Here is a 13,746-nt window from a genome sequence, read left to right on the forward strand (position 1 = left end):
AAACATTTTAGTGGCAGTGACAGGGCAAGTGCAACACCCACAACACCGCAGTGACCTGAGGGAGGTCAGGGGGTGGGGGGGGCTGTCCTGCCCCAGCGGGCGGCGGGCTGTGCCCCAGGCTGCCGGGAAGCCAGGCGCCAGCCAAGGGGGTCCTGATCCGGCCTCACCTTCACGTCCTGCCCGCGGCTGCAAGCGACATTTCAACTCTGACCAGGAACCCGAAGAGCAAGGGGTCTTGCTGGAGCTGCACCCCCCGGCAGGCCCCCGGTGAGCCCTAACTGTGCCTGTGCCCGATGCGGGCGGCGCCGGGCCTCGGCGATGTCCCCCGACCGGACAGAGAAAGGGAGCGGCGACAGCCCATCCGCTCTGACGGCTGGGGTCAGGGTGGCACCCCTGACGGACACTAGGCCAGCCCGTCATCAGTCCCGGATGACCCGGTGACTCTTGGGCACGGTCACATACCTCAGCTTCTTCACGACGGCGGGCCAGCCCAGCAGTTGTTCGTCCCACAGGTACTCGGGGGACAGCACCTTGGTGGGCTTGTGGTCCAGCAGGTACCTGTTCAGGTGGCTCTCGTCGTGCCTCACGGCCTCGATGCCGTGGGCCCGGTCGACCACCGTGGCCTGGTGACAGGCCGACGTGAGCCGCAGAACCTCGGCCACCGACCCCCCGAAAAAGCCTCCCGCGTAGTAAAACTCGCCCTCGTCCCTGGGGACGTGCGCCTGGGACTGTGGCCGGCGCTCGTAGGTGAAGGCCTCGCGGGCCGCCCCGTAGAAGCCGGGGATGCAGGGTGCCGAAGAGCGGGGACAGGATCTCCACGCCCACGTGGTCGCGGAACCTCATGTCCACGTCCGCGCACACCAGATAGTCCACCTCGCGGAGGAAGCGCCGCCGGGAGAAGTTGCTGATCATCTCCATGCGGTGCATGGACACGTCCTGCCAGCGCGAGTAGTTCCGGACCTCCAGGACCACCACCTGCCTCCCTTCCCCGAGGGGCACGCGGGGCACATCCCCCGGCCGGTCGGTGAACACGTAGTAGGTGACCCTGTGTCCCACCATGAAGTGCTTCTCCGCCGTCTGCAGGAACAGCTCCAGGAAGGCCACGTATCTGCAGGGACAGGGGACAGGGCGGGAGGAGGGTCGCTGCCAGAGGCTGGCGGCAGGAGCCCAAAGACGGGGGCCATGGACCTGTGCGCCTTACCGAGGAGGCAGACCCTGGGCTGCTTAAGGAACAGCCGCTGGGGGTACCTGGGTGGCTTGGTCGGTTAAGCGTCCGACTTCGGCTCAGGTCATGATCTCACAGTTTGTGAGTTCGAGCCCCACGTCGGGCTCTGTGCTGACCACTCAGAGCCTGGAACCTGTTTCGGATTCTGTGTCTCCCTCTCTCTCTGCCCCATCCCTGTACATGCTCTGTCTCTCTCTGTCTCAAAAATTAATAAATGTTAAAAAAAATTAAAAAAAAAAAAAAAAAAAAAAAAAAAAAAAGGAACAGCCGCTGGCCTGGCCTGTCCTGGGCGAGTGTGCCCGCGGCGCCTGCCTAACCTCTGCCCCAGGGGATGGGGGACCATCAGCGCCCCATCTTACAAAGGGGAGCGAGCCTGAGGTGGAGGAGGCTGGAAACCCGTGCAGCCACGAGTCAGCATGCTGGAGCCAGCAGCGCACCCCCGTGCCGAGCTCCCCTGGCAGACCCCCTCTACCCGCAGGACCCGCCCCTGGCAAGTCCCCTGCAGGTTCCCACCTGCTGTGAGGGAGTCGAGACCCTTCGGGCACAGCTCTGGTCAACGTGGCCTCGCAGACTTCGCAGAACCTGCAGGGCCGGCCACCTGCCCCTCTTGGCTCAGTGGTCGGTCCCTGGCCCCCCAGGACTGTGTCTGCCCCTGCAGAGCCCTCCCTTGAAGGCTACTGGGCCCTCAGTCACTGGCGGGTATTCCGGGGAGGGGTCACCCCCCCATCTCCCCAGATCAGGACTCAGGCCCAGCATGTGGCCAGGGGAGGCGAAAGAGGGCCCCTGGAGGAAGAGGGGGCTTGCTCGGGCCCCAGCACTGAACCCGAGCGTGTAAGCTTCCGGGTCCAGGTCTGTATTTCCCCAACCCCAAGAGGTTGGAAGTCTTCTCCAACCGCCTCCCATGGCTGGTCCCTCTTCGAGGGGGCTGGCTGCTCCCCCCCCTGCACACAGCAGCTCCCCCATCATCGGGCAAGTGCGGTGAGCCCCTCGGTGACAGTTTTTTGAGCAGGCCCTAAGGCTACTTCCTGGTGCCTGGCCCAGAAACCCCTCCCACAGGGAAGGTGGGCACTCCGTGTCAATAGGGGACATGCACACACACACACACACACACACACACACACACACCCCTACCCAGCCACCAGTCAGGTCACCAGGGGCAAGTCCAGACCCAGCCGATGTGATCGTGGGTTCACAGCTCGACTCGGGGAGTCTGGTTTCGTCTAAGGACATGTCCACCACCTGCCCACCCCACTGGGGACTGCACTCGGAGCCCAGAGGGGACACACGCGGACAGCCAGCGCACGCGCAGCAGGCAGCTACTGGCACTGGCCGAGGAGCCTGGGCAGTGAAGCTTCTGGTTGGTGATTTCAGCCACTTGTCTCAGGGACTGGAGTAGGATTCTGAGGCGACCCTGTACCCTTCTTACTCCCTGCACTTGGGGCCAAGACCTGGGAAAGGGGTTGCAAAGGCCTCAGGGCCATCCTCTGGGGTCTCGGGTGAGCTCTGCGGAGGGAGGAAGCCCCACCTGTCCACACGCGGGCCCAGCACCTACGAGCTTTCACTTCCCCCATGGCGATCCCGAGAGAGGATGCTGTCGTCAGCCCTACTTTCCAGAGGCTCAGAGAGACCACGCCACTTACCTGCGGCTGCCCAGCTCATTCTGCGGAAGTCACCTGTCCCTGGAGTCCCAGGGCCTCACTGCTCAGCTCCCTCACAGGAGCCTGGGGTCTGGCACCGAGTGCTGTGCCTGACCTGGCTGTCCCCCCTCCATGACCGTCACCCTATACGGGAGCACACAGGAGCCCAGCTCCACAGGCACTGGCTTCCTACCCGTCCAAGGAAGCACACAGCCTCCTCCCTTCTGCTACTGTGGCCGGAGGAGGGCTCCCCTGCCGCCTGGATGTTGGGGTGCTCTGCTCCTTCCTTGACTCAGCAGAGGAGCAACCTGGGGTCATTGGTGGGTCTGGAGCTGCCTTCCTTGGTGACGTGCAGCCTTCGGAAAGGGAGCCAGGTGGTGTCCACTCACTGAGCCCGGGAAGACTGCTGAACATGTGGACTTTCACATTAACCCCTAGGAGGACAGGCTGGGTCCCCACCAGCCGTGTGCTGAACACACAGCCAGACCTGATGTCCTCGGTCTCTCCTGCATCCCAGTCCCCACCCTCTGTCATCTCATCTACTTACTTTTTTTTTTAATGTTTATTTATTTTTGAGACACAGAGAGAGACAGAGCATGAGCAGAGGAGGGGCAGAGAGAGAGACGGAGACACCGAATCCCAAGCAGGCTCCAGGCTCTGAACTGTCGGCACAGAGCCCGATGTGGTCGGGCTCGAACTCGCGGACCGCGAGATTCTGACCTGAGCTGAATTCGGACGCTGAACCGACTGGGCTGCCCAGGCGCCCTGTCACCTACTTACTTTTTGATTGCAAACACCGTTAGTCCGATGGTGGTGTTCCGGAGCCGGAACTGCTCATTCAGGATGTCAATGTTGAAGGTCCCTTCCCAGATGATGGGGGCCAGCCAAGGGGTGAGGACAAGGACATCTTTCCTACTGCGGCACAAGAGAGCCACCCGGTGTCAGTAGCATGACAGTGAACACACGGAGGGCCCTGGTGCATCACCACCCCCACCCGGGACCCCACCCCACCCACCCAGCCTCCACCCCATCAGGGACCCACAGGGCTGACCCTCCTTCCAGAAGGCCTTCACATGTGCAAGAAACAAATGGCATGGAAATCACAAACTCAGACTCGTGCAAATCACTCGCAGCCCTTAGCGAACACTGGACCCTGCTGGACCTCAGCGTGGGAGCTGGGATTTGACCGTGAGGGGTGGGGGCCGTCCTCCGGGAAGGAGAAAGCGCCCCTTGGGCATTCTTTGGTGGAGAGAGAAAGGACGGAGAATAATTGGTGGGCTCCAAATTCAGACTCAGAAGCTGCCGAAGCAAGTTCCCGCCGAGTTTTCAGTGAAACCACCTTTTAGTGTATATGGTGAATTTCAGGGCGGGAGGTGGGGTGGGTTCAGCAAGTTTACTCACGAGGGTGTTAGCACCTTGGGCTGGGGGTAAACCATACTGAAAAAAAACACAGCACAATGGGAGTCTGCAGGAAGATGGCATGGACATCCGCAGTCAGTGGGGCTGGCAAGCTGCCGCAGGTGACTGAGGTTTTGAGTCCCCCCCAGGAGGAGCGACCCTGGGGGGCTGTACCGGGCACTTCCTGGACACAATCCCAGGGCCTGAAGGAGGGCGGAGCCTCTGTGGCTCGGTTTCACTGTGTCGAAACTGGGGGTGGAGACCTTGGGGTGCATTCCCTCCCTCATAACCTCAGGGAGAGATCTCACCGTGGCGGGAGGGGCTGGAAGTGGCGAGTGTCCCAGGTATTTCACCCAAGGAAGTAGCTGGGCCAAGGGAACGGCAGTCAGACACACAGACGGTCTACCTGGACCTGACACTGCCTCCCCGGCTGGGTGACGGAGCAGGTCTCTAAGCTCCCGGGGCCCAGGCTTCCTGTCTGCAGAGAGGGACACCCGTGCCCAGCCCCGACAGCGGCGTGCGGTCTGGGAAAATGTGTGCGCAGCGGTCCTGCCCCAGACTAAAGTGTCGTGGAGCCCGAGGAAAACTTAGCCAGTGGGCCGTCTGGCATTGTCCATAATGACTGCACTTTGCATTTCCTGGGTGGCATTTAAAAGCAGGCGTCGGCTTTGAAAAGGCAGGAAAGTCTGCAACAAACCACCCCATGGGTGAACCCGCGGACGTCGGACACCGTGCAGAGTGAAATAAGCCAGCGACAACAGGGCAAACACGCTGTGACCCCACTTACAGAAGGGACCAGAGAAATCAAGTTCATGGAGACAGGAAGCTGAATGGGGCACCAGGGGCTGGTGGCAGGGGGATGGGGGCAGAGTTTCAGTCTGGGAAGATGAGAAAGTTCTGGAGATAGACGGGGGTGATGGTTGCACAACACGGTGATACACCTAATGCCACCTACAAATGGTCAAGAAGGTAAATTTCAGGGCATATATATTTGCATGGTTAAAAGTTTTTTCTTTTTTGGGTTTTTTTGTTTTGTTTTTTAAAGTTGGGCACGAGAGGGGCGCCTGAGTGGCTCAGTCAGTTGAGCTACCGACTTCGGCTCCAGTCATGATCTCACGGTCCGTGGGTTCGAGCCCTGCATCGGGCTCTGTGCTGACAGCTCAGAGTCTGGAGCCTGCTTCGGATTCTGTGTCTCCTTCTGTCTCTGCCCCTCCCCTGCTTGCACTCTGTCCTTCTCTCTCTCTCAAATATAAATAAACGTTAAAAAATTTTTTTAGAAAGTTGGGCACCAAGGGCACCTGGGTGGCTCAGTCGGTTAAGCATCCAACTTCGGCTCAGGTCATGATCTCGCTGTTCATGAGTTCAAGCCCTGCTTCGGGCTCTGTGCTGACAGCTCGGACTCTGGAGCCTGGTTCAGATTCTGTCTCCCTCTCCCTGCCCCTCCCTTGCTTGTGCTCTCTCTCTTTAAAAAAATAAACATTAAAAAAAATTAAAACAAAAAAATCATCGGACAGCAGTTCACGAGACTGCCTGAGACCTTCCCAGTCTCATCCCCTCCGAAGACCCTCTTCCCAGGAACCCCTCTGAGCCCAGACAAAGCAGGCCAGTTGGTGACCCTCTTTAAGAGCCAAATTCCAGGCAGCTGGTCAAACCCAAACCGCCAGCTACCCCTGGATCTTTCCATGGCTTCAAGGGAAGGGCCAAGTCTGACCCAGGACTTGGGGAGGAGAGTGGTGCTCCCCATGTGAGGTGCAGGAGAGAGCCTGTCTAGGCACTCTCGCCTCTCCCCTGGGGCTGTGCAGCAGGTGAAGGGGGCAGAGGCACCCAGGGAAGACGTCCTACCTGGACAGTGTCACTGCTTGCGGGCCATCCAGCTCTCCACCCACCTCGCTGCGGAATGAGAACACAGAGTGGGGGCTTTGCCGGGAGAGTTCAGGGCTCAGGTTCATAGATGGTGGCTGGGGGCCCAGGAGGGGGGGGGGGACAGTGGTGGCCTCGGGTATGAAGATGGCGTCCGTCTGAAAGTGGCCAGAACAGCTGTCACTGTGGGCAGTGGGCCTGGCGCCGGCCCATGTCCCCGCGTGTCCCCAGACGTGACGTCAGACCCCCACGGGGGCAGGTTTGGCCTCTGCTCAGCCACAGACCCCCGCCTTCACCTCATGCTTCTGAGTGAAGGAGACTGAGCAGCTGGTGGTTTCAGACCATGTGGGCATCCCGAGTCCCCTCCCATCAGGGGGTCCTTCCCTGGGCCCTGCACACAGCAGCCTTGGTCTCAAGGACCCGACAAATGCAGAACAGCTGTGCTGGGGCTGTGGGTCTTCTGAAGCCACGTGCTCAGGGGGAACAGTCTGACTGGGAGACACAGATCGGGGAACCTCCGAATGACCCGGGAAGGAGCCCAGGCCGAGCCCTGGGTGCCGTCTCAGGCGGGAGCCAGCATCAACCCTGCAAATGTGAGGGGCCTTCAAGCCGCCCCTGTCCCAGCCACCGTCGGTCTACACTCACCTGACACACCTGGGCCCACACTGCCCAGCTGAGCCCAGTCAACCCCAGGATCTGGCGAGATGTGGGCTCAGTGGTTGTGATGGTCTTATTTTGTGACCCAGTAGCAGATGGCTGCTACAAGGGGGAAAAGCCAGACGCACAGCAGGGGACAGACAGAAGAGCGGTCCGGGCAGACGACATAGCACGTGCAAAGCCTCACAGTCATGACACGTGCCAGGCAACCACAGACCCCCGGGTGGACCGCAGAGGTGGGGTTCACCATGGGAGAGGTGAGGCTGGAGAGGACGGGCAGGCAGGGAGCCAACCACAGAGGGGCTCATGCATATGTTCCGGAAAGATCACTCTGGCTAACGGAGGAGAGTGGGTCCGTGTGCAGGAGGATGGGGAGATGGCACGGAGGCTGCCAGAAAGATGGGGGAGCCTCACCCAGAGCAGGACGGGGGGAGCAGAGAGAAGAGCGTGAACTGAGAGATACTGACCGGCACTTCTGCTCTGAGTGGGGCGCGGGTGGGGGTGGGGGAGGGGCAAGGATGATGCCCAGGCTTCCACCTTGGGCTGGGTGGGGGGAGGTGAGGCCTTTCACTGAATCAGGGACTTGAGAGCAGGAGCAGGGGGTCACTGTGGGGACACCCAAGTGTCCAACAGGTTGAAGCCAGACCCGGGGTGGGGTGGGTGTTAGTCCTGCCCAGGTGACCCACCAAGGCCCCGGAAATGACCTGGCTGCTCTGGGCAGAGCGGAGGGGGCAGAGGGTGAAGCCCAGATCACGGGTGCATCAGCCTGAGGGGTGGGGGCAGCAGCCATCTCTGCCCTCCCAGCACACAGCCAGTCCCCGAGGCTGTTGGGCAATGTGACCCTGCCTCCACTCCACTCACCTGGCCCCTACCTGCCTCCCCAGCCTCAAGTTCCTCAGGTTCAGGAAACCGGCCCTGTGGAAAGAGCCACCAGAGGCCTCTGTTGAGGAGGGTGCACGTGGGTTGGCTGTTCACCCATCCCCATGCAAAGCAGGAGCTGGAGCCCACGCGGGGAGCCCAGAGCCCCCGGCACAGCTGCAGGGCTTGGGCGGGGCTGGGAGCAATTGTCACCCAAAGCATGGGTGACACCCAAGGGGGCAGCAGGAGGGCAGTCACTGAAGACAGTGCTTCTGCGTGAGCTCCCGGGGCAGCCAGAGAGGGTCCCCATGCACAGACAGCACAGCCACGGGAAAGCAGCCGCGGGCCTTTACTCCATTGTCCGGAGACCATCTCCATCTGGAAGCTAACACTCAGCTCCCCTGCGCCTTCCCCACTGCCCAGCCACTGCCCGGCCACATGGCTCCTCGCTCAGGAGCTGGGGGAAGACAGCTCCCACACAAGGTGGGGTCCAACGGGAGGGTGTGTGTGGAGGGACAGCTCATCAGCCCTGCGATGACCATGCTGGTGCTGGGGTGGGGAGCAGCCCGGCACCCTACAAGCAGCCGACCGCTGTTGTTGCTGCCTGGAAGGCCTGGACGGTGCACACGTTCCTTACCCCAAGAGGACCCAGACGAGTGTTATCAGGAGGAAGATCACAGTACAAAGTGAGCAGCATTTTGGTTTCCCTGGAAAACAGCAGTGGGACCCCGATCACCCCACTCTGCTCCTCCCAAACTGCCCACTTCTCCCCCCCCCCCACCCATGTGATTCAGATCAGCTCCCATGGCGGCCGCCTCCCACCAGCAGGTGGTTTGAGCGTTGTGACAGGCAGCGTCTGAAGGAGCCTCTCCAAGACTGGCTTCTCCTTTCTCACTCACAGACAGGAGGGTAGGAGGTCGGTTCTTTCCTCCCGGCACTCTGCCCAAGGGTCCCCTCCGATCCCCAGTTACACAGGCCTCCCTGTGGCCTCTTTCCACCGAGCACCCACTCTCCTTGGAGGGAAGCTGACATGGCCGCGCTGAAATGAGCACAGAGGACCATGCTGAAGATTCATGTACACCTGCAACCTAGCCCCAAAATATGCGAGGCAAAAAGTGGACACAACTGAAGAAGAAATGGTCAACTCGACAATTAAGTTGGAGATTTTGAAGTCCTACTTTGCTGTCAGTAATGGATGGGATAATTGGAACATCGGCAGACAGCGCTGAACACCGCACACCAATGAGATCTGACTGATCACACCGCACAACGCTCAGCCGGGCAATAGCAAAACACATGCTCTCCTCTGGGTGCACGAAACCTCCTGCAAGAGACACCATGTGCTGGGGTCTAAAAAAAGTCACTGCAAATTTAAGAGGACCGCTGTCGTACAGAGCATGCACTCTGACCACAGGGGAGTGAGATTCCAAGGGCAATGACCAAGGCACATTGGGAACCCCCCAAACACGTGAAAAGGCAACAGTACGCATCTGAGTAACCCATGGGTCAAAGAGAAAAATTGAAGTATTTTCTGAGCTGAATGAGAAGGAAAGCAAAACATGCCAAACTTTACGGGATGCAGCCAAAGCTGTGTTTCGAGGGAAATGTATAGCTGTAAATGCCTAGGTAAGAAAAGAAAAAACCTCAGGTCGGTACTGAAGTTCTCACTTTAAGAGAGGGCACCTGGGCGGCTCAGTCAGTTGAGCGTCCAACTTTGGCTCGGGCCACGATCTCACAGTTTGTGAGCTCAAGCCCCACTTTGGGTGAGCCCACCTTTTCTCTCTCTCTCTGCCCCTTGTGGGATTCTCTCCCCTGCCCCAGCCCTTGCTCATCTGCACCCCCCCCAAAAATGTCTAAAGAGAAAAGAAACTACAAGAAGAAAAAGAAGAACAAATTACACCCAAAGTGAGCAAAGGGAGGAAATAATAGAGATTAGGGTGGAAATCAATTAAATAGAAAACAGAAAGGGGAAAAAACAATGAAACCAAGCATTTCATTGGGGGTGGGGAGGAGACACAAATGACGATAAAATCAGGAACAGGAGAGGAGGCACCAAGGCCAGAGTACTACAGAGATTAAGATCTGAAGGGAACGCTACTGACAACTGTTTACCAACAACTGAGATGGCCTGGATAAGATGCACACATCCTTGAAAGGCACGAACTGGCAAACGTTAGAAGCAAACCCAGGACTACATCTTTGCAGCACGGGTCAAGCAGAGATTTCTCACGTAGGACACCAAAAGCACCAACGATAAAAGAAAAAACGTGAGGTGGCTTCCCTAGAATTAAAACTTTGGCATTCAAAAACACCCTTAAGAAAGTGAAGAGACAAGCCATGAACGAGGAAAAAATATTTGCAAACCATACATAAGGACCAGGCATCCCAAATTAAGGAACTCTTCATACACAACGAAGAAAATGAACACTCCAATTTCTTAAAAGGCAAATATTTTTTACCGACTTTTCACCAAAGACATCTGAACGGCTGATAAGTGCATGGAAAGGTGCTCCATCAACGTCATTAGTCATTAGGTGACGCAAACCAATACCACTGGGAGACACCCCTTTCCACCGACACGTGTGGCAAGAACAAGCGAGGATATGGAGAGACGGAAACCCTTGTACCCCGCTGATGGGGACGCAGAATGGCGGAACCACTTTGGAAGAGAGTTTGGTAGTATTCTTAAAATGTTAAACATATATTTACCATACGACCTGGCGATCCCTCTGCAAGGTAACCACCCGGGGGGGAAACGCAAACACAGGTCCACACAAAGACGTGAACGCGGTGTGCACTACAGCGTTGTCCACAAAACTACAAAGTGGTCTGTACCACTTTTTGTACTCTCGCGGAATGTCCATCCACAGATGAGTGGGTACATCCATACACTGGAATGACTCAGCAAAAAAAAAAAATAAATGATACACGCTCCGAGGTGGACGAGCCTTAAAACATTCATTCCAAGAGAAAGGAGTCCGATGCAAGAGATCACAGGTTATTAGGATGTTATTAGGCTCTGTTTAAATTTTTTTTAACGTTTATTTATTTTTGAAGGAGAGAGAGACAGAGTGTGAGTAGGGGGAGGGCAGAAAAGAGAGGGAGACACAGAATCGGAAGCAGGCTCCAGGCTCTGAGCTGTGAGCACAGAGCCCGACGCGGGGCTCGAACTCATGAGCTGTGAGATGGTGACCGGAGCCAAAGTCAGCCGCCCAGCCCAACCGACTGAGCCACCCAGGGGCCCCTGTTAGGCTCTATTTATATGAAAATCCCATAAAAGGTAAGGCTATAGAAACAAAGTGGTTGCCTGAGGTGGGTGGGGCCACACTGGAACAGGGAGGGATTGCAAATGGACACCAGGGAATTCTGAGGAAAGTTCCAAAATCTATTACAAACTCTGTAAAGTGACTAAGCGAATGCTACGGTATATAAATGATACTTCGATAAAACCGTTAAAAACAAGAGCCATCAGGGGGGCCTGGGTGGCTCAGTCAGTTATTCGTCCGGCTTCGGCTCAGGCCATGAGTTCGAGCCCCACGTTGGGCTGTGCTGTCAGCACAGAACCTGTTTGGGAGTCTCTCTTGTGGTCGGGTCCCCTCCCTAAGGAAAGAAAAAAAAACCTCAAGGCAACTGGCTCCACTTAAGTGACAACATATCTCACGACCTTTTAACATGAGACCACTTAATCAGACTGCAAGTTTGCGTGTTACCATATATGGGAGGCAAAGAAGTGAAAACATACATAAAAAACTACCTCCCACAGCAGTAGGCTCAGTTCTTCCGGTAAGAACCCAACTGAGCGGTGCCTGCTCGAATAACATTGCTTCCAGAAAGAAAAGCCTCGGGGTCAAGACTCTGTGCGAGAATCTTGCTGCAATCTCTCCCTCCCTCTTTCTCTCTCAAAAATAAATAAATAAACTTAAGACAATATTTTAAAATATTGGTTGAACGAATGAACGGGGAATCTAAGAATGGGGATTATTTGCCAGTTTTCTCGAAAGATCTGAACTCAGTCTTCAGGTTTGCACGGGGTCAGTTGTGGGCCCGACGTCCTTGCAGCCTCAGGGGTATGGAGACCAAGGGCAGAGTCCCTGGGCCTCAAGAGTCCCAGAGCAGGTAGAACCTTGGTCCCTGTGGCCTGAGGCCAACTAACACAGCACAGGACCCCGGGCCTGGGGGGCAGGTGAGCAGGGAGACCAGAGCAACTGTCCTGCAGGTGTCCGGTGGGTTACGACTAAGCTGCACACCTTACGTGGGGTTTATTGCATAGATGCTGTTAACATATTTTTACAGAAGGGGGCGCCTGGGAGGCTCAGTCAGTTAAGCAGCTGACTTCCGCTCAGGTCATGATCCCACGGTTTGTGGGCTCGAGCTCCGCATCAGACTCTGCGCTGACAGTGCGGGCCAGCCTGCTTGGGATTCTATTTCTTCCTCTCTCTCTCTCTCTCTCTCTCTGCCCCTCGCACTCTCTCACTCCCTCTCTCTCTCTCTCTGGAAATACACTTAAAAAAATAAAGAAAGAAAAAGGAAAATATTTCTCGAGGAGAAAGGGAGCCGACAACAGGAGCACACAGAGGCTCAGGGAGCAGCGCAGGGAAGCATGAGCCGCAGGCGAGGAGACCTGGATTCCAGACTCCATTGTGCCCCTTCCTGCCTTGTGACCCAGGACAGCGACCTAGATCTCCCTAAACCAGCCTTCCAGCCGGTGAAACGAGAACAGCCCTCCCCACCCAGGCTTTCCCGGGCTTACAGGAAGCACCAACAAACGGTGAGTGTGTCTGAGGGCAGTGAGACTGAGCATCGCACCCCCACGGAGCTTTCCGGAACCTCCGCTCGCCCCCAGCTCCGCGGCGGCGGTTCTCCAGCCGGGGCCCGCACCAACCGCGGGCTCTCGCCTTCGGCTCCCGGTCCGCCCTCCGCTGCCCGCACCCCAGCCCCGGGCGCAGTGCCGCCGGCCCGGCCCCGAGGGGCCCCGCGCGGCGCAGGCGTCCGCAGGGCCCCCGACCCCCGCAGGACCGGCACCGCGGACCTCGGGGGCGCCAGCCCGGCCCGCCGGCTCCCAGCACCAGGGCCCCAGGAGGCTCCTGACCTCCCGTCGCGGTCCGCGGCCCGGGGCGCCCACCTGCGCGGCCATCCGGGCGCGGTCCCTCCTGCCCGGGACCCGCCACTCACCGGCCTGCGTCCGCAGCAACCCGGCCATGGCCCCGTGTCCCACGGCCGCCTGCTCGCTTCCCCTCGGCTTCGCCAGGGCGCCCGCCCCTCCGTGACCTTCCGCCTGCGGCTGCCCCCTGGGGGTGGGGGGTGGAGCGGCTCCCGCGGCCCGGACTCCCCCCACGCCCGGCCACGCGAGTGACAGCGAGGCGCGGGAGCCGGGGGGAGGAAATCTCTGGGTCCCCGACGACCCCCGCCAGGCACCTGCGAGGTGGGTGCCCGGCATCTGGCCCCGGCCCCGCCCCTGGGCTCGACCCCCTCGACCCCGGCCCCATCCCACTCCGCCCCACCGTGCTCCTCAACCCCCCGGCCCCGCCCCCTCCCCCCCCCACCCCGCTCCCCCGGGCAGGACCCCAAGGGCTAGCCCCAGCCTGGGTCCCCAGTCCCGCGCCCCATCGCCCTGACCCTGTCCCCAGGCTGAAGACCACTTCTCCTGGAGCAAGAAACCAACCCACCAACCAACTTCAGGGTCACTCTCCGTCCCACCACGTGGTCCACTGGGACTCTTAACCTGACCAGTAGAAAATTTGCAACCACTCCCTCCCACCCCACAAACACACCCCAGAAAAGGTCGGATCCTGTCAGCAGCCCCTTCACCCTGTGGGGAGCTTCTGGGTAACAAGGCCTCAGGTGGAGGGTATCCCAGCGCCCGGCCTCTTCATCCTGGTGACCTGCCCTACCTCCCATGCCATCCTGCCATGAGTGCTCCCATGCCCCAGGGACCCTGCTGTGCTCACTCAACTGCACACAGCCTTCTCTTGCACTCTGCCAGGCATTGTGGCCAGTGCTTTCCCTGGATCCACTCACTGATCTTCACTTGAACCTTACCTTTAAAAGGTAACCGAGGGGTGCCTGGGTGGCTCAGTCGGTTAAGTGTCGGACTTTGGCTCAGGTCATGAT

The 13,746-nt window shown here is 58.5% G+C and overlaps 1 protein-coding gene across 1 annotated transcript; it reads right to left on the reverse strand.

The window, feature by feature from the left end:
* Nucleotides 1-315: 315 nt before the first annotated feature.
* LOC122474550 (histo-blood group ABO system transferase-like) lies at nt 316-8,345 on the reverse strand. The gene is given in 7 exon segments (XM_043565477.1): nt 316-782; nt 784-1,108; nt 3,643-3,777; nt 4,264-5,211; nt 6,103-6,150; nt 7,639-7,692; nt 8,273-8,345. Coding segments are annotated over 4 exon segments (1,107 nt in total). The 5' UTR covers nt 4,548-5,211; nt 6,103-6,150; nt 7,639-7,692; nt 8,273-8,345; the 3' UTR covers nt 316-419.
* Nucleotides 8,346-13,746: the final 5,401 nt, after the last annotated feature.

This window comes from Prionailurus bengalensis, chromosome D4, assembly GCF_016509475.1.
Source record: "Prionailurus bengalensis isolate Pbe53 chromosome D4, Fcat_Pben_1.1_paternal_pri, whole genome shotgun sequence".
Lineage (NCBI taxonomy): Eukaryota > Metazoa > Chordata > Mammalia > Carnivora > Felidae > Prionailurus > Prionailurus bengalensis.